A 17,553-nucleotide genomic window follows, 5' to 3' on the forward strand; every position below is an offset into this window, starting at 1 on the left:
TAGTGTATTTGCTAGATTTTTGATGCTGGCAGTAAAACAAAGGAAATTTAGTAGTATTAGACAGTTTCTTAAAGAAAAAAAATACATAGAAACTTTAAGGTAAAAAAAATATTTGCTCTAGTATCATCAATGAATGAGAAAACAAAAGATAAATTATACGTACTAAATACTATTTATAATATAAATTTAACTTTACTAGTTTTCATTAATACATACAACATTAATTTGTAAAAATTTCGATATTTATGTGTATAGTTAGTTTAAAATACGTGTTCACTGAAATTGATTCAGCAAAAATATTAGGAGTGTTTCCAACGTCTTCCATAAGCCATCAAGTTGTATTTCGTCCATTGATATTAGAATTAGCTAAACGTGGACATGAAGTCACAGTGATAACAACAGATCTAGCTTATCCAAAAGGCCAAGCTCTTCAAAACCTAACCGAAATCGATGTACACGATGTTTCATATAAACTCTGGCTAAATTTTTTTGCAGAAAAAGGAAACCAAGTGATGATGAATGATCGAATTGTGTTTTTAGGTTTAATTTTTAACTTACTCTTAGAAATATTTGTAAAACAACTAAAATCTTCTGAAGTTCAAAACTTACTTCGTAGGGATAAAAAGTTCGATTTAGTATTTGTCGAATCTTGTGTACAACCAGCTCTTGTCTGTTCACACACATATAAAGCGCCTATTATTGAATTCAGCTCTGTAAGTGGTATTTCTTTAGCTTTAGATTTCGAAACTATGAGCGCTGCATCTCATCCTCTTATCCTAATATAATGCACAGAAAAATTTACAACTTGACGTTATGGGAAAAGATTACCGAATTGTATATTCATTATTCACAATAACAACTTTTTTTGCGACATCTACATGAGGAAAATGATGTTTTGAAGTCAATATTTGGTTCAGACATACTAGATTTGGATGAATTAAGGCAAAATATTCAGATGTTGTTTTTAAATGTTCATCCTATTTGTGATTGCAATCGACCTGTAACGCCAAATGTGTTATATTTAGGAAGCTTGCATCAAGGAACTCAATTATCGGAGGTAGCATCAGTCAAGAGTATAAATTAATGCTAACAATATTGAAGAATACAGAATATTAATTCTCAGTAGTAAATGATTTTTACGTAATGTCATTGCCATGTACAAAAACTTTATTATTTCTAAAAATTAATGAATATTTACAGGATTTAAAATTATATCTTAACTCTTCAAAAATGGAGTTATATACGTTAGTTTTGGTACAAATGTCAAGCCTTCAATGTTTCCACCAGATACATTAAAAATATTTACAGATGTCTTTGCTCAATTGAAATTGGATGAATTAAGGCAAAATTGGATGAATTAAGGCAAAATATTCAGATGTTGTTTTTAAATGTTCATCCTATTTGTGATTGCAATCGACCTGTAACGCCAAATGTGTTATATTTAGGAAGCTTGCATCAAGGAACTCAATTATCGGAGGTAGCATCAGTCAAGAGTATAAATTAATGCTAACAATATTGAAGAATACAGAATATTAATTCTCAGTAGTAAATGATTTTTACGTAATGTCATTGCCATGTACAAAAACTTTATTATTTCTAAAAATTAATGAATATTTACAGGATTTAAAATTATATCTTAACTCTTCAAAAATGGAGTTATATACGTTAGTTTTGGTACAAATGTCAAGCCTTCAATGTTTCCACCAGATACATTAAAAATATTTACAGATGTCTTTGCTCAATTGACTTGTGATGTTTTATGGGACAATGATGAGTTTCCAGGACGTCCAAAAAATGTAAAGATATCTAAATACCACAGTCTGATTTGTTAAGTAAGTCATATAGTTAACATTTAACTATAAGCTCGTGAAGTATTTAAGCTATAAAGACATTTCTTATTTTGTTATAATAAAAAGGTAAGATAATTATATTACAATTATAACGAATTAACTTTTCTATTTAGAACATCAACAAGTGAAATTATTTATTACACAAGGTTTACAATCTACGGATGAAGCAATTACTGCTGGAGTCCCTTTTATTGGCATACCAATGTTTGACGATCAACGGTTTAATGTTGAGCAATACGTCAAATTTAATATTGGAGAACAACTTTTAATAGAAACACTGACAGAAACAGCTAATGAATGATATAAGACTGTCATGAATGATCAAAGGTGAATTTGTAACTTTTGCATATTTATAATTAGTATATAAATTAACCGTAATAAAGTGTAATAATAAAAGGGAAAGAAGAAAACTATTTTTAGAAATACTAACTGCTAGTTATGTAATTCTTTTTGTTAAGCAAGGTTTTATTTCATTTATTTAAATACAAAAATATACATGAAATTCAAATCATTAGATAAACATACAGATCTGACATTTTGTTAACATTTAGATGTTAACAAAAAAACAAAACACTAAATTTAATTAGACTTGCATTTGAAAAGTTATATATATATAAAGTTATATATACATAGTGTGGTGGACGGAACACGTACTGCGGCATGGTGAAGTAGCATATCGCCGAATTCCTGCTGTTATTATACAGTGGACTGAGTATTATGAAGTACAAATTGTGTTATTGGTATTATGCTCCTTCATAACTATTTTCTCAGTCACAGAATTAGTGATACATTCAATAATATTAAAAGTTAAAAAGCGCTTAAAAGTTAATAGGATATAATTTTTTTTTTTATTTTGTTAACAATAAAATAAATTGTTCAAACATTTTTTTAATTTTACTTATCGGTTTGATTGTTAAAAAATTATACTGATCACAGCAAAAATTCTAAATTTAGTTAATGCATCACAAATATTTGTGTTTTATTTTATAAGAAAAACAAAAACAAATTATGTCTCTATTTTATTTTCAAAACAAATTAAGTTAATCAAACTAGCTAACCCAGACTTTAATAAATAAGTAAAGTTGTCTTGAATCAGCAAAATTTAAACCGATATATTTATGGAACATATATTTTTTGTTATATGGCTCAAATCGGTTTTGATTTTGTAGTTAAAATCGAGTAAACTTACACACTTAAGAAAATGCAGTTTCAAAATAATTTAGAGTGTATTCTTGTGCTTAATTTTATTATTTTCATAAATTACCGTATGTTAGATGCGGGTCTTTCAAAAATAATTTATTGGTGTAGAGTTCATAACTAAAATAATACTTTGTTCATGCCAAATATCCACAATGCATCTTTAAAAATTCTGCTGATCTACAGCAGCGCTAGCGGTATATGCCCAAAGTGGCAAAACAATAAGGAATGCCCTTACATTGAGTGTAGTTGGTTGCTACTACTAAGCTACTTTGACGAAGTATGGAAAATACTTCGTTCGTATTTTCTCCTAGAAATGTCGATCTCCTAGAAAAATCTCTCTATTAACTAACTGGGCCCCTTTTAGAGGCCCAGTTACCTTTCTAAATAATTTTTCTGCATAGAAAAGGCTAGCTACCGAGGATATGGCTGTGATTCCGACGTATCCTGAGTCAGGCATTAAGAAATCAAGTATAACCATACCAACACAGTTTAGTATTTGAGATTGTCCGCCATTGCTGAAATATGAATATGAAAATATGTAATTATTTTTATTTTATCAATATAATTTATGAGATGTCTTTTTAAAATGAATGTTTCTAAAAATCTTATTTGAACATATTTTATATAAAACAACAAAGGCTGATAAAACATCCGGATCAGACCTCATTACAAATGAACTATTAAAAATTACGTTACCAGTGATTGCACCAAAGCTCACGGAAATATTCAACGAAATTGTAAAGACTGAAAATATCCTCAAGGATTGGACTAAGTCGACAATTATACTGCTACTTAAAAAAGGTGATAAAGGAGATATAGCAAACTACAGACCCATTAGTTTAATGTCTAATGCTTATAAGGTATTTTCAAAAAATTTACTGTCTAGAATTACCGATATCCTTGAAGTAAATCAGCCTAAGGAACAGGAGGGATTCCGTAGCAAATTTCAACTAAAGATCATATCCACGTCCTTAGACAAATAACGTAAAAAGCTAAAGAATATAACAAGACTTACTATCTAGGATTTGTCGACTTCAACAAAGCATTCGACACATTGGAACACGGCTTTATCTGGGACGCATTGGCTACACAAGACATAGAAACAAAATACATACGAATTCTTAATAACATTTAAACAAGATAGAATCTACACGAGAAGAATTTTTGACCTTATCTCACCTAAACTATTTTCACCCGTCCTAGAAATAATATTTAGGAATCTAGAATGGGCAAACAAAGGTCTAAACATAAATGGGTAAAACCTGAGTAACCTGCATTTTGCAGACGATTTAATTATATTTGCATACAGTCCAAAGACCCTGGAAACAATGTTGCAACAGCTAACAGATGAAATCGAAAGGCAGGTTTGTCAATAAACCTAACAAAAACAAAAATTATGTCATATTCTTCGCAAACAGAGATAATAAAAATATAATGAGCAAATAGAATACGTACAGGAGTATATATATACTTGGGACAGCCAATATCTACTGAACAATGCATGCAGAAAGAAATAGAAAAAAGAATCGCTAATACTTGGAAACGTTATTGGTCACTTGGTGAAATTATGAAGAGCAAAGAAATGCCTATGAAAGGAAAACATATAATATGTACATTCTACCATGTTTACTATATGGGTGTCAAACCTGGACATTGACAGAACAATTAGTAAACAGAATAAAAATTTGCCAAAACGGAATAGAGAGAAGCACGACCGGAGTTCAAAGAAAGGAACGAGAAAAATTAATAAACGTAAAAGTAAAACAAAATTTAAAGATGTATACATATCATATAAACAACTAAAGTTGAGATGTGCAGGACACATGATGAGAGAAAAGAAAGAAAAATGGACAAAGCTAGTAACGGAATGGTACCCCCAAAAGAAACAGAGGTAGACAGACTATGAGATGGGAGGATGACATTCAAAAAGTAGCTGATCAAACATGAACTTGCAAAGCAAAACACTGGATAGAATGGAAATCTTTAGAGGAGGCCTTTGTCGGAAGACAAGCTGTAGGACATTAATGGCCGTGAGCCGATATCTCACTTCAAAAGTTTAGGACACATCAAAAATGAAAAATATTATTATAATTATTTTTATTAATAAGAACTGCAATAAAGGCTTTATTACTTTATTTATTATTTATTTCTATATTTATATAAAGTAAAACTACTTGAAAATATACCTTGTCTCTAAATTGCATAATGAAGTGAATATCTAATTTAAATTCATTAGAACTGAAACTACAGTTAATCCCAAATTTTACTTACTTATTTAAAAAAGCTTGTGTTTGGTGTTGACTTTAAAAGAAAGAAGAAAATATTAATTTATTATTTATTTTAAAATAATTATTTCCTAATATTATAAATAGATAATTAAAAAAAAGTTGCCTTCTTAAAAAGTCATTATTCTTTAAAAGATAACGTAACGAACTGCAGCAAGATGATCCAATAAATAAATTTTCTTTTTACTTTTATTATTGTATGTATGTAATATATAAATATGGTAATGTGCATAGTATTAATGATGTTTTTTTATCAAACCTATCTCCAAAACAGGTTTATAGATTGATTAATAGTCGTTTTCGTAAAAAAAAAAAAGAAGTATATAAGGTAAACGTTACAAAAGCGTTCCTTTCCGATTTCTAATAAGTTTTAAACTCAAGACGTAGAAAATGCTTCTACGTATAGTCAGTTTAATATTTGTGCTCACTGTAAGTGAAACTGCAAAAATACTAGGAGTTTTTCCAACGCCTTCTATAAGCCATCAAGTTGTGTTTCGCCCACTAATATTAGAGCTTGTTAGGCGTGGACATGAAGTAACAGTGATAACAACAGACCCGGCGTTTCCAAAAGGCCAAGCTCCTCAAAACCTTACTGAAATTAACGTGCATGATATTTCTTACGAGCACTGGAAGGCTTTCGGAGAAAGGGGAAACGAGAAAGATCCAATAGAATTTTACCGTTTTCTTACCGATTTGCTTTTCAATTTAGTTGTAAAGCAATTAAAGTCTGCTGAAATTCAAAAGCTACTTCGTGATAAGAATAAATTTGACTTGTTATTTGTGGAATCCTGGATACGATCAGCTATTGTATATTCACATATATATAATGCACCTGTTATCGAAATTAGCTCCTTGAGTGGTATTCTTTTAGCGTACGATGCAATAGGAGCAGCATCTCACTCTCTTATTTATCCTGATGCATTTCACAAAAGAATTTATAACTTAACGATATGGGACAAAATTACAGAGTTGTACTTTCATTACTCGACCAAGCATATTCTCGAAAAACATGAAGAAACAGAAAATGAAGTATTAAGGACAATTCTTGGTACAGACATGCCAGATTTGCATGACCTAAGGCAAAATGTTCGCATGATGTTCGTAAATGTACATCCCATTTGGGATTTCAATCGACCTGTTCCACCTAATGTCTTGTATTTAGGATCCTTGCATCAAAATTCACAACGCGAGTTACCAGAGGTATCATAAAATGATTTAATAAATTAGTACTGACGATATTTAAGAATATAAGTAATAAATCACATTTACTATAAAACATTAAATTGAAAATAAGTAAAATTATTATCTTCATAAAAATTAATTTTCAGGATTTGAAATTATATCTCAATTCATCGAAAAATGGAGTCATATACGTTAGTTTTGGGACAAATGTTAAGCCATCGATGTTTCTACCGGAGACGTTGAAAATATTTAATGATGTATTTTCTCAACTTCCTTATGATGTTTTATGGAAATGGGACAATAATGAGCTTCCAGGGCGACCCAAGAACGTCAAGATTTCAAAATGGCTGCCACAGGCTGACTTGTTAAGTAAGTATTACCGTCATTTCTAGTATATATTTTCTTAATGCAATATTTTTAAAACAAATTATATTACAACAATTTTATTGTCTTTCCGATCAGGAGATCATAAAGTCAAGTTATTTATAGCAGAAGGTGGTGTATGAAGCAAAATATCTGCTGGAGTTCCACTTATTGCAATACTTGCTGCATTAGATCTATATCTACTAATAAAATAATTGCATTTATTTTTAATTAGGGCATCCGAAAGTCAAGTTATTTATAACGCAAGGAGGCTTACAGTCTACGGATGAAGCTATAACTGCTGGTGTGCCTCTTATTGGTATACCAATGCTTGGAGATCAATGGTTTAATGTTGAGCAATATGTTAAATTTAATATTGGAAAAGGGCTTTTAACAGAAACACTGACCAAGGAACAACTAACGGATGCTATTAAAACTGTAATAAACGATGAAAGGTATTTGTAAAATATACCGTTTTTTTTTCTTTACTTTATTATACAAGTAAGATTCTGTGATGCACGTTTAATCACTCACATGAACGTTTTCTTAATTGCTTAATGTATCCTTTACAGTTATCGTAAAAATATTGCTAAGCTGCGCAGCTTTATGAATGATCAACCACAATCTACACTGGAGCGCGCAGTGTGGTGGACGGAACACGTTCTACGACATAGTGATGTAGAATACCGACGTACTCCTGCAGCTAACATACCGTGGACTGAGTATTATGAACTGAAAATAGTGTTGTTGGTATTAACTGCTTTAATGACATTATTGTCAGTCACAGTGTTTGTGATACGTTTGATTGCTTCTAATTTTAAATATAACCTTCGCTTTAAGATTAAACGACATTAAGCCTTAAACACCTAGCTTCGGTATGTGAGACCGCAACGTATTTTCGAATTAAAATATGTGTATGTGTCGTGGGATCGCTTGCGTGACAGATGATTGCGTGATTTTTCATGAACTCATTCGTTTTTACTTTACGTGTTATTTTTGATAATTTTAGAGTAAAAATAAATTTCAAAAGCAAAAAATATAGTAATCATCGTGTGTAAGATCACCACAGCATAATATCTACCATATAGCAAAAACCCACGGATAAAAAAATAAAAGAGATTTTATTGTAGTGAATGTTATTTGAGACTTTAAAATACAGTTTTAGAGTAAAAATAAGTATTTTATTCATTCTAATGTTTCGATTATACCCTTTAACCCGAATTTGAATCTAATCTACGAGAGGTCCCCCGGACCGCACGTAGATTGTTAGGCACAAAATAAGAGGTAGGTGGATAACGGTTAAAATAAATTATTATTATAATATAATTTTATTATAAGTTAATAAGTCTTCAATGTCAATATGACATAGAATATACAATAGGTAGCTAGAAATGTAAGTAAACACGAACCACTTAAGTAATTTATCACTAATGTACTGTATTACAGAGTATTAGAATTTAAAATTAAATAATAACTTCGAAGTATCGTTGATCAATTGCAAGGAAATATATTATTTACAATCAATGGATATATACCCTAATTGCAGCTTCGCCTTGTTAGTGTAAGCTAAAGCGTTATACCCTTGGGGCTTAAATAATAGGGCGTGCCCTTCGGCCGTGGACATAGTATTATATTAAAAGTTACTTCAGGCGGTTGGAAGAAAGATAGTAAAAAAACTGTAAAGTATATAATATGTTTTATTTAGAATATTAAAATTGAATATTGGTCTTAAAATACGATTATAACCCTAACTAATATTATTAGTACAAAATTAACTCTGTATGTCTGTTACGCTTTCACTCCTAAACCACTGAACCGATTTATGTAGATTCGTGGTAGATAGATTTATAGTTATTGCTCGTCTCCTAAGGTTCGTAGTACGTCATATTACTGTCCTTACTAAACGGGCTACACTGCAGCGCCATCTAGCAGCGATTTACAATTTCCATGGTGATCGGTTAACCGATGTCTAAATTTTTAAGCTCGTAAATTTTGTATTTTCTCAATAACTTACAATTCATTCTATAATAATAGGGTCAAGGTTTATTTTTGGCATTCCAAGAAATAATTCTATCCCTTTTTATTATATACATATATATATATACTTTAAATACACAGTATGTCGCAAACTTTGGTCGCAAGCTTAATTTAAATAAATAATAGTTAAAAAACACTTATATTATTGGTATATACTGTTAGTATTTACATTAATTTCAATCATTATTATCCTCATTAATTTCCACAATGCTTAAATTATTTGAACTTTCAGCGACTTTCTGCCGCGAAACCACGAATCTATCCCCTACGATAAACCAGCGCCTAAAGAAGTTTTCACTTCAAAAATATTAAATTTAAACAAACATTTTACGAATATTTATTTTGTAGAAAATAATCTTGATGAGTTGTATCGGTTTTTTTTTTGTATTTACTTCTTTCCAAATATTTGTTCTTTGTATACTGATTAAGATTTCTACTTATTATATGTTACTTGTTGCTCGTCGCGACTTTGAACCGGTGAAATAAGAATTTCATTTTTTTTTTATTTCACCTACCGGGATCATTCTAAGCCATCCAGGGAGCCACACTGTCCAGTCGTTAAGGAGGAGTTCAGTGGTATACGTAATTATGTTCCGAAGTCTTCTATTCATAAGAATATTTGAAACTAATTATTTACCTCCCCGTCCAGACATCATAAAAATACGAATTTTATACTGAACATTTTTCAAACAATAATATATAAACAATAAGCGATCCATTCCACCCGCCATTCCAGTACTGAGCGAATGTATTTTTTCATGCGCTTATTTAAATATTTCGTAATGTTTCTAAAACTACTGGTTCGAATTTCAGTGTCTTTTAGGCAATACTTATTTACATTTTAATTCTACGTTAAAAATATTATATTATATGTTCGAAGTATAAGCGAGTATGTTACGAATGTTCCCCGACTTCACACGGTTAATAAAATTTCTTTATTGAGCAATGTATACGCTTGTATTACAGGATCCTAAAAAACGTTCAATTGGAAAAAAGTCATTTTTTTTTTTTATACAATAGGAAGGTGGACGAGCATATGGGCCACCTGATGGTAAGTGGTCACCAAACGCTCTTAGATTAAGGATCGCTTGTTTGTATGAAGGATATTATAAAATGTATGACTTCTTAGATGATAACACACCTTGGGAATGAAACGAACGCAGGCTATTTCAAATAGAAATATTAGTATAGTAGCACTGTAAATAATAATGGTTGGAAAACAAAGAAGAATCCCGCTGAGTTCCTTTTACCGTTCTTATTAGGTCTGAGGTGTTTCTTTCCGAACCGGTGTTAGTTTTTTGACAATCAATAAGTAAGTGTAATGCTTCTATATTGATTGAACATTTTGATTTTTATAAGCCGAAATAGTTGTGTCTGTGGGTCACAATTTATTTAACATAAAAATGGTAACTGAAAGGGTAGAAAGTCACAAATCTTTCATACATAGTTTCATTATTGCTTTGTTAGTTTAATTGGCATTTTAGTTAGTACAAAACAAAATTATACTACGTGTAACAAGTGACTCATCTAATCTATACATATTATTTGTAATGTAAAGAAAATAAAACTACTTGACTTTGTCTGCTGTTTTTAGATTGCATCATTAATACTAATCTAAATAGTTTAAAAATTATTACATTGCGAATGTAGTAATTTTCATCAAAAATTTAGGAAGTAAATTAAAAAAAAACCTTGTTTTATGTTAATTATAAGATAGATAAAAAAAACTTATCCTATATAATATTATACAGTTGTAAGTTTTGTTTGTGTAGTTTTTCCAATTTCTAGCAAAACCACTAATCCAATTTTTACAAATTTCACATTATTTTAGTTAATAATATTGGGACAAACATAGTCTATTATTATGTAACTCCGTGCGCTTTTTTAAAGTATGATCATCAATCATCACTAACAGCCAATCCTAGTCCACTGCTGAACATAGGCCTCTCCCAAGGTGCGCTAAAGCTCCCGGTCCTCCGCCTTCCGTATCCAGCCGGTACCTTCTTATGGTCATCGGTCCACCTGACTGGACACCCTACGTCCTTTAAAAGTATATAAAGAATAATTCATCTAGCGTTCTTCAATTCTCTCAAAACTGATTAACTGATTTTATTTTTTATGATAAATACAAGAAAAACGTCTTGATATGTTTTTCTTTTTCTTATTCGCTTACTGTATTTGTGCTGGATTTTTGATACTGGCAGTAAAACAAAGAAAATTTTGTAGTATTAGAAAGTTTATTATAGGAAAAAAAAGGATTGAAACTTTAACGTAAAAAAAATATTTGCTCTAGTATCATCAATGAACAAACGATAAATTATACGTACTAAATACTATTTATAGATTATAGATTAATCTAACTTTACTTATTTTCGATGATACATATAACATTAATTTCTAAAAATTTCGATACTATATAATCGTAATATAATAATAATTGTGTAATTATCTTGTATAATAAAAATAAATATTTTCTCATCGCAAAACTAAAGGAGTATATAATATAGAAAACAGCAAAAGCGTTTATTTTCAATTTCTAATCAATATTAAACTAATTTCTATACGTGTTCACTGAAATTGATTCAACAAAAATATTTGGAGAGTTTCCAATGCCTTCCATAAGCCCTCAAGTTGTTGTTTCGTCCACTAATGACGGTCTAAAAACCTTTATTGAACATATTTTGTATAAAACTACTTGAAACTCTATCTTGTTTCTAGATTAGCATAATGAAGTGAATATCTAATTTAAGTTCATTATAAATAAAACTACACTCAATTCCAAATTTTACTTACCATATTTAAAAAAAGCTTGCTTGTTATCGACTGTAAAATAAACGAAGAAAATATTAATTTATTCTTTATTTAAAAATAGGTATTTCATAATATTATGAATTTTAAAAAAAAAAGTTACATCAACATTATTCTCTAAATGATAACGTAGCGAGCTGCACCAAGATGATCCAATACATAATTTTTGTTTAACTTTTACTACTGTAAGTACCTATTATATAAATATGGTAATGTGCATAGAATTAATGACGTTTTTTTTATTACACCTATCTCCAAAACAGGTTTTATAGTCGTTTTAATACGTAATTACAAAAAAGAAGTATATAAGATAAATGTCACAAAAGCGTTCCTTTCCGATTATTAATAAATGTTAAACGCAAGACGTAGAAAATGCTTCTACGTATAGTCAATTTAATATTTGTGCTCACTGTAAGTGAAACTGCAAAAATACTAGGAGTGTTTCCAACGCCTTCTATAAGCCATCAAGTTGTGTTTCGTCCACTAATGTTAGAGCTTGTTAGGCGTGGACATGAAGTTACAGTGATAACAACAGATCCGGCGTTTCCAAACGGCCAAGCTCCGAAAAACCTTACTGAAATCAACGTGCACGATATTTCTTATGAGCACGGGAAGGCTTTCGGAGAAAGGGGAAACGAGAAAGATCCAATAGAATTTTACCGTTTTCTTACCGATTTGCTTTTCAATTTAGTTGTAAAGCAATTAAAGTCTGCTGAAATTCAAAAGCTACTTCGTGATAAGAATAAATTTGACTTGTTATTTGTGGAATCCTGGATACGATCAGCTATTGTATATTCACATATATATAATGCGCCTGTTATCGAAATTAGCTCCTTGAGTGGTATTCTTTTAGCGTACGATGCAATAGGAGCAGCATCTCACTCTCTTATTTATCCTGATGCATTTCACAAAAGAATTTATAACTTAACGATATGGGACAAAATTACAGAGTTGTACTTTCATTACTCGACCAAGTATATTCTCGAAAAACATGAAGAAACAGAAAATGAAGTATTAAGGACAATTCTTGGTACAGACATGCCAGATTTGCATGACCTAAGGCAAAATGTTCGCATGATGTTCGTAAATGTACATCCCATTTGGGATTTCAATCGACCTGTTCCACCTAATGTCTTGTATTTAGGATCCTTGCATCAAAATTCACAACGCGAGTTACCAGAGGTATCATAAAATGATTTAATAAATTAGTACTGACGATATTTAAGAATATAAGTAATAAATCACATTTACTATAAAACATTAAATTGAAAATAAGTAAAATTATTATCTTCATAAAAATTAATTTTCAGGATTTGAAATTATATCTCGATTCATCGAAAAATGGAGTCATATACGTTAGTTTTGGGACAAATGTTAAGCCATCGATGTTTCTACCGGAGACGTTGAAAATATTTAATGATGTATTTTCTCAACTTCCTTATGATGTTTTATGGAAATGGGACAATAATGAGCTTCCAGGGCGACCCATGAATGTCAAGATTTCAAAATGGCTGCCACAGGCTGACTTGTTAAGTAAGTATTACCGTCATTTCTAGTATATATTTTCTAAATGCAAAATTTTTATAACAAATTATATTACAACAATTTTATTGTCTTTCCGATCAGGAGATCATAAAATCAAGTTATTTATAGCAGAAGGTGGCGTATGAAGCTGGAGTTCCACTTATTGCAATACTTGCTGCATTAGATCTATATCTACTAATAAAATAATTGCATTTATTTTTAATTAGGGCATCCGAAAGTCAAGTTATTTATAACACAAGGGGGCTTACAGTCTACGGATGAAGCTATAACTGCTGGTGTGCCTCTTATTGGTATACCAATGCTTGGAGATCAATGGTTTAATGTTGAGCAATATGTTAAATTTAATATTGGAAAAGGGCTTTTAACAGAAACACTGACCAAGGAACAACTTACGGATGCTATTAAAACTGTAATAAACGATGAAAGGTATTTGTAAAATATACCGTTTTTTTTTCTTTACTTTATTATACAAGTAAGATTCTGTGATGCACGTTGTTTTAATCACTCACATGAACGTTTTTTTAATTGGTTAATGTATCGTTTACAGCTATCGTAAAAATATTGCTAAGCTGCGCAGCTTTATGAATGATCAACCACAATCTACACTGGAGCGCGCAGTGTGGTGGACGGAACACGTTCTACGACATAGTGATGTAGAATACCGACGTACTCCTGCAGCTAACATACCGTGGACTGAGTATTATGAACTGAAAATAGTGTTGTTGGTATTAACTGCTTTAATGACATTATTGTCAGTCACAGTGTTTGTGATACGTTTGATTGCTTCTAATTTTAAATATAACCTTCGCTTTAAGATTAAACGACATTAAGCCTTAAACACCTAGCTTCGGTATGTGAGACCGCAACGTATTTTCGAATTAAAATATGTGTATGTGTCGTGGGATCGCTTGCGTGACAGATGATTGCGTGATTTTTCATGAACTCATTCGTTTTTACTTTACGTGTTATTTTTGATAATTTTAGAGTAAAAATAAATTTCAAAAGCAAAAAATATAGTAATCATCGTGTGTAAGATCACCACAGCATAATATCTACCATATAGCAAAAACCCACGGATAAAAAAATAAAAGAGATTTTATTGTAGTGAATGTTATTTGAGACTTTAAAATACAGTTTTAGAGTAAAAATAAGTATTTTATTCATTCTAATGTTTCGATTATACCCTTTAACCCGAATTTGAATCTAATCTACGAGAGGTCCCCCGGACCGCACGTAGATTGTTAGGCACAAAATAAGAGGTAGGTGGATAACGGTTAAAATAAATTATTATTATAATATAATTTTATTATAAGTTAATAAGTCTTCAATGTCAATATGACATAGAATATACAATAGGTAGCTAGAAATGTAAGTAAACACGAACCACTTAAGTAATTTATCACTAATGTACTGTATTACAGAGTATTAGAATTTAAAATTAAATAATAACTTCGAAGTATCGTTGATCAATTGCAAGGAAATATATTATTTACAATCAATGGATATATACCCTAATTGCAGCTTCGCCTTGTTAGTGTAAGCTAAAGCGTTATACCCTTGGGGCTTAAATAATAGGGCGTGCCCTTCGGCCGTGGACATAGTATTATATTAAAAGTTACTTCAGGCGGTTGGAAGAAAGATAGTAAAAAACTGTAAAGTATATAATATGTTTTATTTAGAATATTAAAATTGAATATTGGTCTTAAAATACGATTATAACCCTAACTAATATTATTAGTACAAAATTAACTCTGTATGTCTGTTACGCTTTCACTCCTAAACCACTGAACCGATTTATGTAGATTCGTGGTAGATAGATTTATAGTTATTGCTCGTCTCCTAAGGTTCGTAGTACGTCATATTACTGTCCTTACTAAACGGGCTACACTGCAGCGCCATCTAGCAGCGAGTTACAATTTCCATGGTGATCGGTTAACCGATGTCTAAATTTTTAAGCTCGTAAATTTTGTATTTTCTCAATAACTTACAATTCATTCTATAATAATAGGGTCAAGGTTTATTTTTGGCATTCCAAGAAATAATTCTATCCCTTTTTATTATATACATATATATATATACTTTAAATACACAGTATGTCGCAAACTTTGGTCGCAAGCTTAATTTAAATAAATAATAGTTAAAAAACACTTATATTATTGGTATATACTGTTAGTATTTACATTAATTTCAATCATTATTATCCTCATTAATTTCCACAATGCTTAAATTATTTGAACTTTCAGCGACTTTCTGCCGCGAAACCACGAATCTATCCCCTACGATAAACCAGCGCCTAAAGAAGTTTTCACTTCAAAAATATTAAATTTAAACAAACATTTTACGAATATTTATTTTGTAGAAAATAATCTTGATGAGTTGTATCGGTTTTTTTTTTGTATTTACTTCTTTCCAAATATTTGTTCTTTGTATACTGATTAAGATTTCTACTTATTATATGTTACTTGTTGCTCGTCGCGACTTTGAACCGGTGAAATAAGAATTTCATTTTTTTTTTATTTCACCTACCGGGATCATTCTAAGCCATCCAGGGAGCCACACTGTCCAGTCGTTAAGGAGGAGTTCAGTGGTATACGTAATTATGTTCCGAAGTCTTCTATTCATAAGAATATTTGAAACTAATTATTTACCTCCCCGTCCAGACATCATAAAAATACGAATTTTATACTGAACATTTTTCAAACAATAATATATAAACAATAAGCGATCCATTCCACCCGCCATTCCAGTACTGAGCGAATGTATTTTTTCATGCGCTTATTTAAATATTTCGTAATGTTTCTAAAACTACTGGTTCGAATTTCAGTGTCTTTTAGGCAATACTTATTTACATTTTAATTCTACGTTAAAAATATTATATTATATGTTCGAAGTATAAGCGAGTATGTTACGAATGTTCCCCGACTTCACACGGTTAATAAAATTTCTTTATTGAGCAATGTATACGCTTGTATTACAGGATCCTAAAAAACGTTCAATTGGAAAAAAGTCATTTTTTTTTTTTATACAATAGGAAGGTGGACGAGCATATGGGCCACCTGATGGTAAGTGGTCACCAAACGCTCTTAGATTAAGGATCGCTTGTTTGTATGAAGGATATTATAAAATGTATGACTTCTTAGATGATAACACACCTTGGGAATGAAACGAACGCAGGCTATTTCAAATAGAAATATTAGTATAGTAGCACTGTAAATAATAATGGTTGGAAAACAAAGAAGAATCCCGCTGAGTTCCTTTTACCGTTCTTATTAGGTCTGAGGTGTTTCTTTCCGAACCGGTGTTAGTTTTTTGACAATCAATAAGTAAGTGTAATGCTTCTATATTGATTGAACATTTTGATTTTTATAAGCCGAAATAGTTGTGTCTGTGGGTCACAATTTATTTAACATAAAAATGGTAACTGAAAGGGTAGAAAGTCACAAATCTTTCATACATAGTTTCATTATTGCTTTGTTAGTTTAATTGGCATTTTAGTTAGTACAAAACAAAATTATACTACGTGTAACAAGTGACTCATCTAATCTATACATATTATTTGTAATGTAAAGAAAATAAAACTACTTGACTTTGTCTGCTGTTTTTAGATTGCATCATTAATACTAATCTAAATAGTTTAAAAATTATTACATTGCGAATGTAGTAATTTTCATCAAAAATTTAGGAAGTAAATTAAAAAAAAACCTTGTTTTATGTTAATTATAAGATAGATAAAAAAAACTTATCCTATATAATATTATACAGTTGTAAGTTTTGTTTGTGTAGTTTTTCCAATTTCTAGCAAAACCACTAATCCAATTTTTACAAATTTCACATTATTTTAGTTAATAATATTGGGACAAACATAGTCTATTATTATGTAACTCCGTGCGCTTTTTTAAAGTATGATCATCAATCATCACTAACAGCCAATCCTAGTCCACTGCTGAACATAGGCCTCTCCCAAGGTGCGCTAAAGCTCCCGGTCCTCCGCCTTCCGTATCCAGCCGGTACCTTCTTATGGTCATCGGTCCACCTGACTGGACACCCTACGTCCTTTAAAAGTATATAAAGAATAATTCATCTAGCGTTCTTCAATTCTCTCAAAACTGATTAACTGATTTTATTTTTTATGATAAATACAAGAAAAACGTCTTGATATGTTTTTCTTTTTCTTATTCGCTTATTGTATTTGTGCTGGATTTTTGATACTGGCAGTAAAACAAAGAAAATTTAGTAGTATTAGAAAGTTTATTATAGGAAAAAAAAGGATTGAAACTTTAACG

The 17,553-nt window shown here is 30.6% G+C and overlaps 2 protein-coding genes and 1 pseudogene across 2 annotated transcripts; all 3 read left to right on the forward strand.

The window, feature by feature from the left end:
• The first annotated feature begins 245 nt into the window (after window positions 1–245).
• On the forward strand, window positions 246–2,151 carry LOC126777455 (UDP-glucosyltransferase 2-like; annotated as a pseudogene).
• A 3,574-nt stretch (window positions 2,152–5,725) lies between these two features.
• Window positions 5,726–8,445, forward strand: LOC126777456 (UDP-glycosyltransferase UGT5-like). The gene is made up of 5 exons (XM_050500464.1): window positions 5,726–6,535; window positions 6,664–6,886; window positions 7,116–7,335; window positions 7,453–7,668; window positions 8,427–8,445. Exons 1-5 carry the CDS (start codon window positions 5,726–5,728, stop codon window positions 8,443–8,445), a joined length of 1,488 nt encoding a protein of 495 aa, XP_050356421.1.
• Window positions 8,446–12,097: 3,652 nt separating this feature from the next.
• Window positions 12,098–14,810, forward strand: LOC126777457 (UDP-glucosyltransferase 2-like). The gene is made up of 5 exons (XM_050500465.1): window positions 12,098–12,907; window positions 13,036–13,258; window positions 13,477–13,696; window positions 13,818–14,033; window positions 14,792–14,810. The coding sequence occupies exons 1-5, from the start codon at window positions 12,098–12,100 to the stop codon at window positions 14,808–14,810; spliced, it is 1,488 nt and encodes a 495-aa protein (XP_050356422.1).
• Window positions 14,811–17,553: the final 2,743 nt, after the last annotated feature.

This window comes from Nymphalis io, chromosome 23 (assembly GCF_905147045.1).
Source record: "Nymphalis io chromosome 23, ilAglIoxx1.1, whole genome shotgun sequence".
NCBI classification, from domain to species: Eukaryota; Metazoa; Arthropoda; class Insecta; order Lepidoptera; family Nymphalidae; genus Nymphalis; species Nymphalis io.

Coding starts and splice junctions, on each gene's coding strand:
- LOC126777456 (XM_050500464.1), top strand. CDS start 5,726: ATGCTTCTACGTATAGTCAGTTTAATATTTGTGCTCACTGTAAGTGAA. Junction 6,536..6,663: donor CACAACGCGAGTTACCAGAG/GTATCATAAAAT, acceptor ATTAATTTTCAG/GATTTGAAATTATATCTCAA. Junction 7,336..7,452: donor ACTGTAATAAACGATGAAAG/GTATTTGTAAAA, acceptor TATCCTTTACAG/TTATCGTAAAAATATTGCTA.
- LOC126777457 (XM_050500465.1), top strand. CDS start 12,098: ATGCTTCTACGTATAGTCAATTTAATATTTGTGCTCACTGTAAGTGAA. Junction 13,259..13,476: donor GCCACAGGCTGACTTGTTAA/GTAAGTATTACC, acceptor ATTTTTAATTAG/GGCATCCGAAAGTCAAGTTA. Junction 13,697..13,817: donor ACTGTAATAAACGATGAAAG/GTATTTGTAAAA, acceptor TATCGTTTACAG/CTATCGTAAAAATATTGCTA.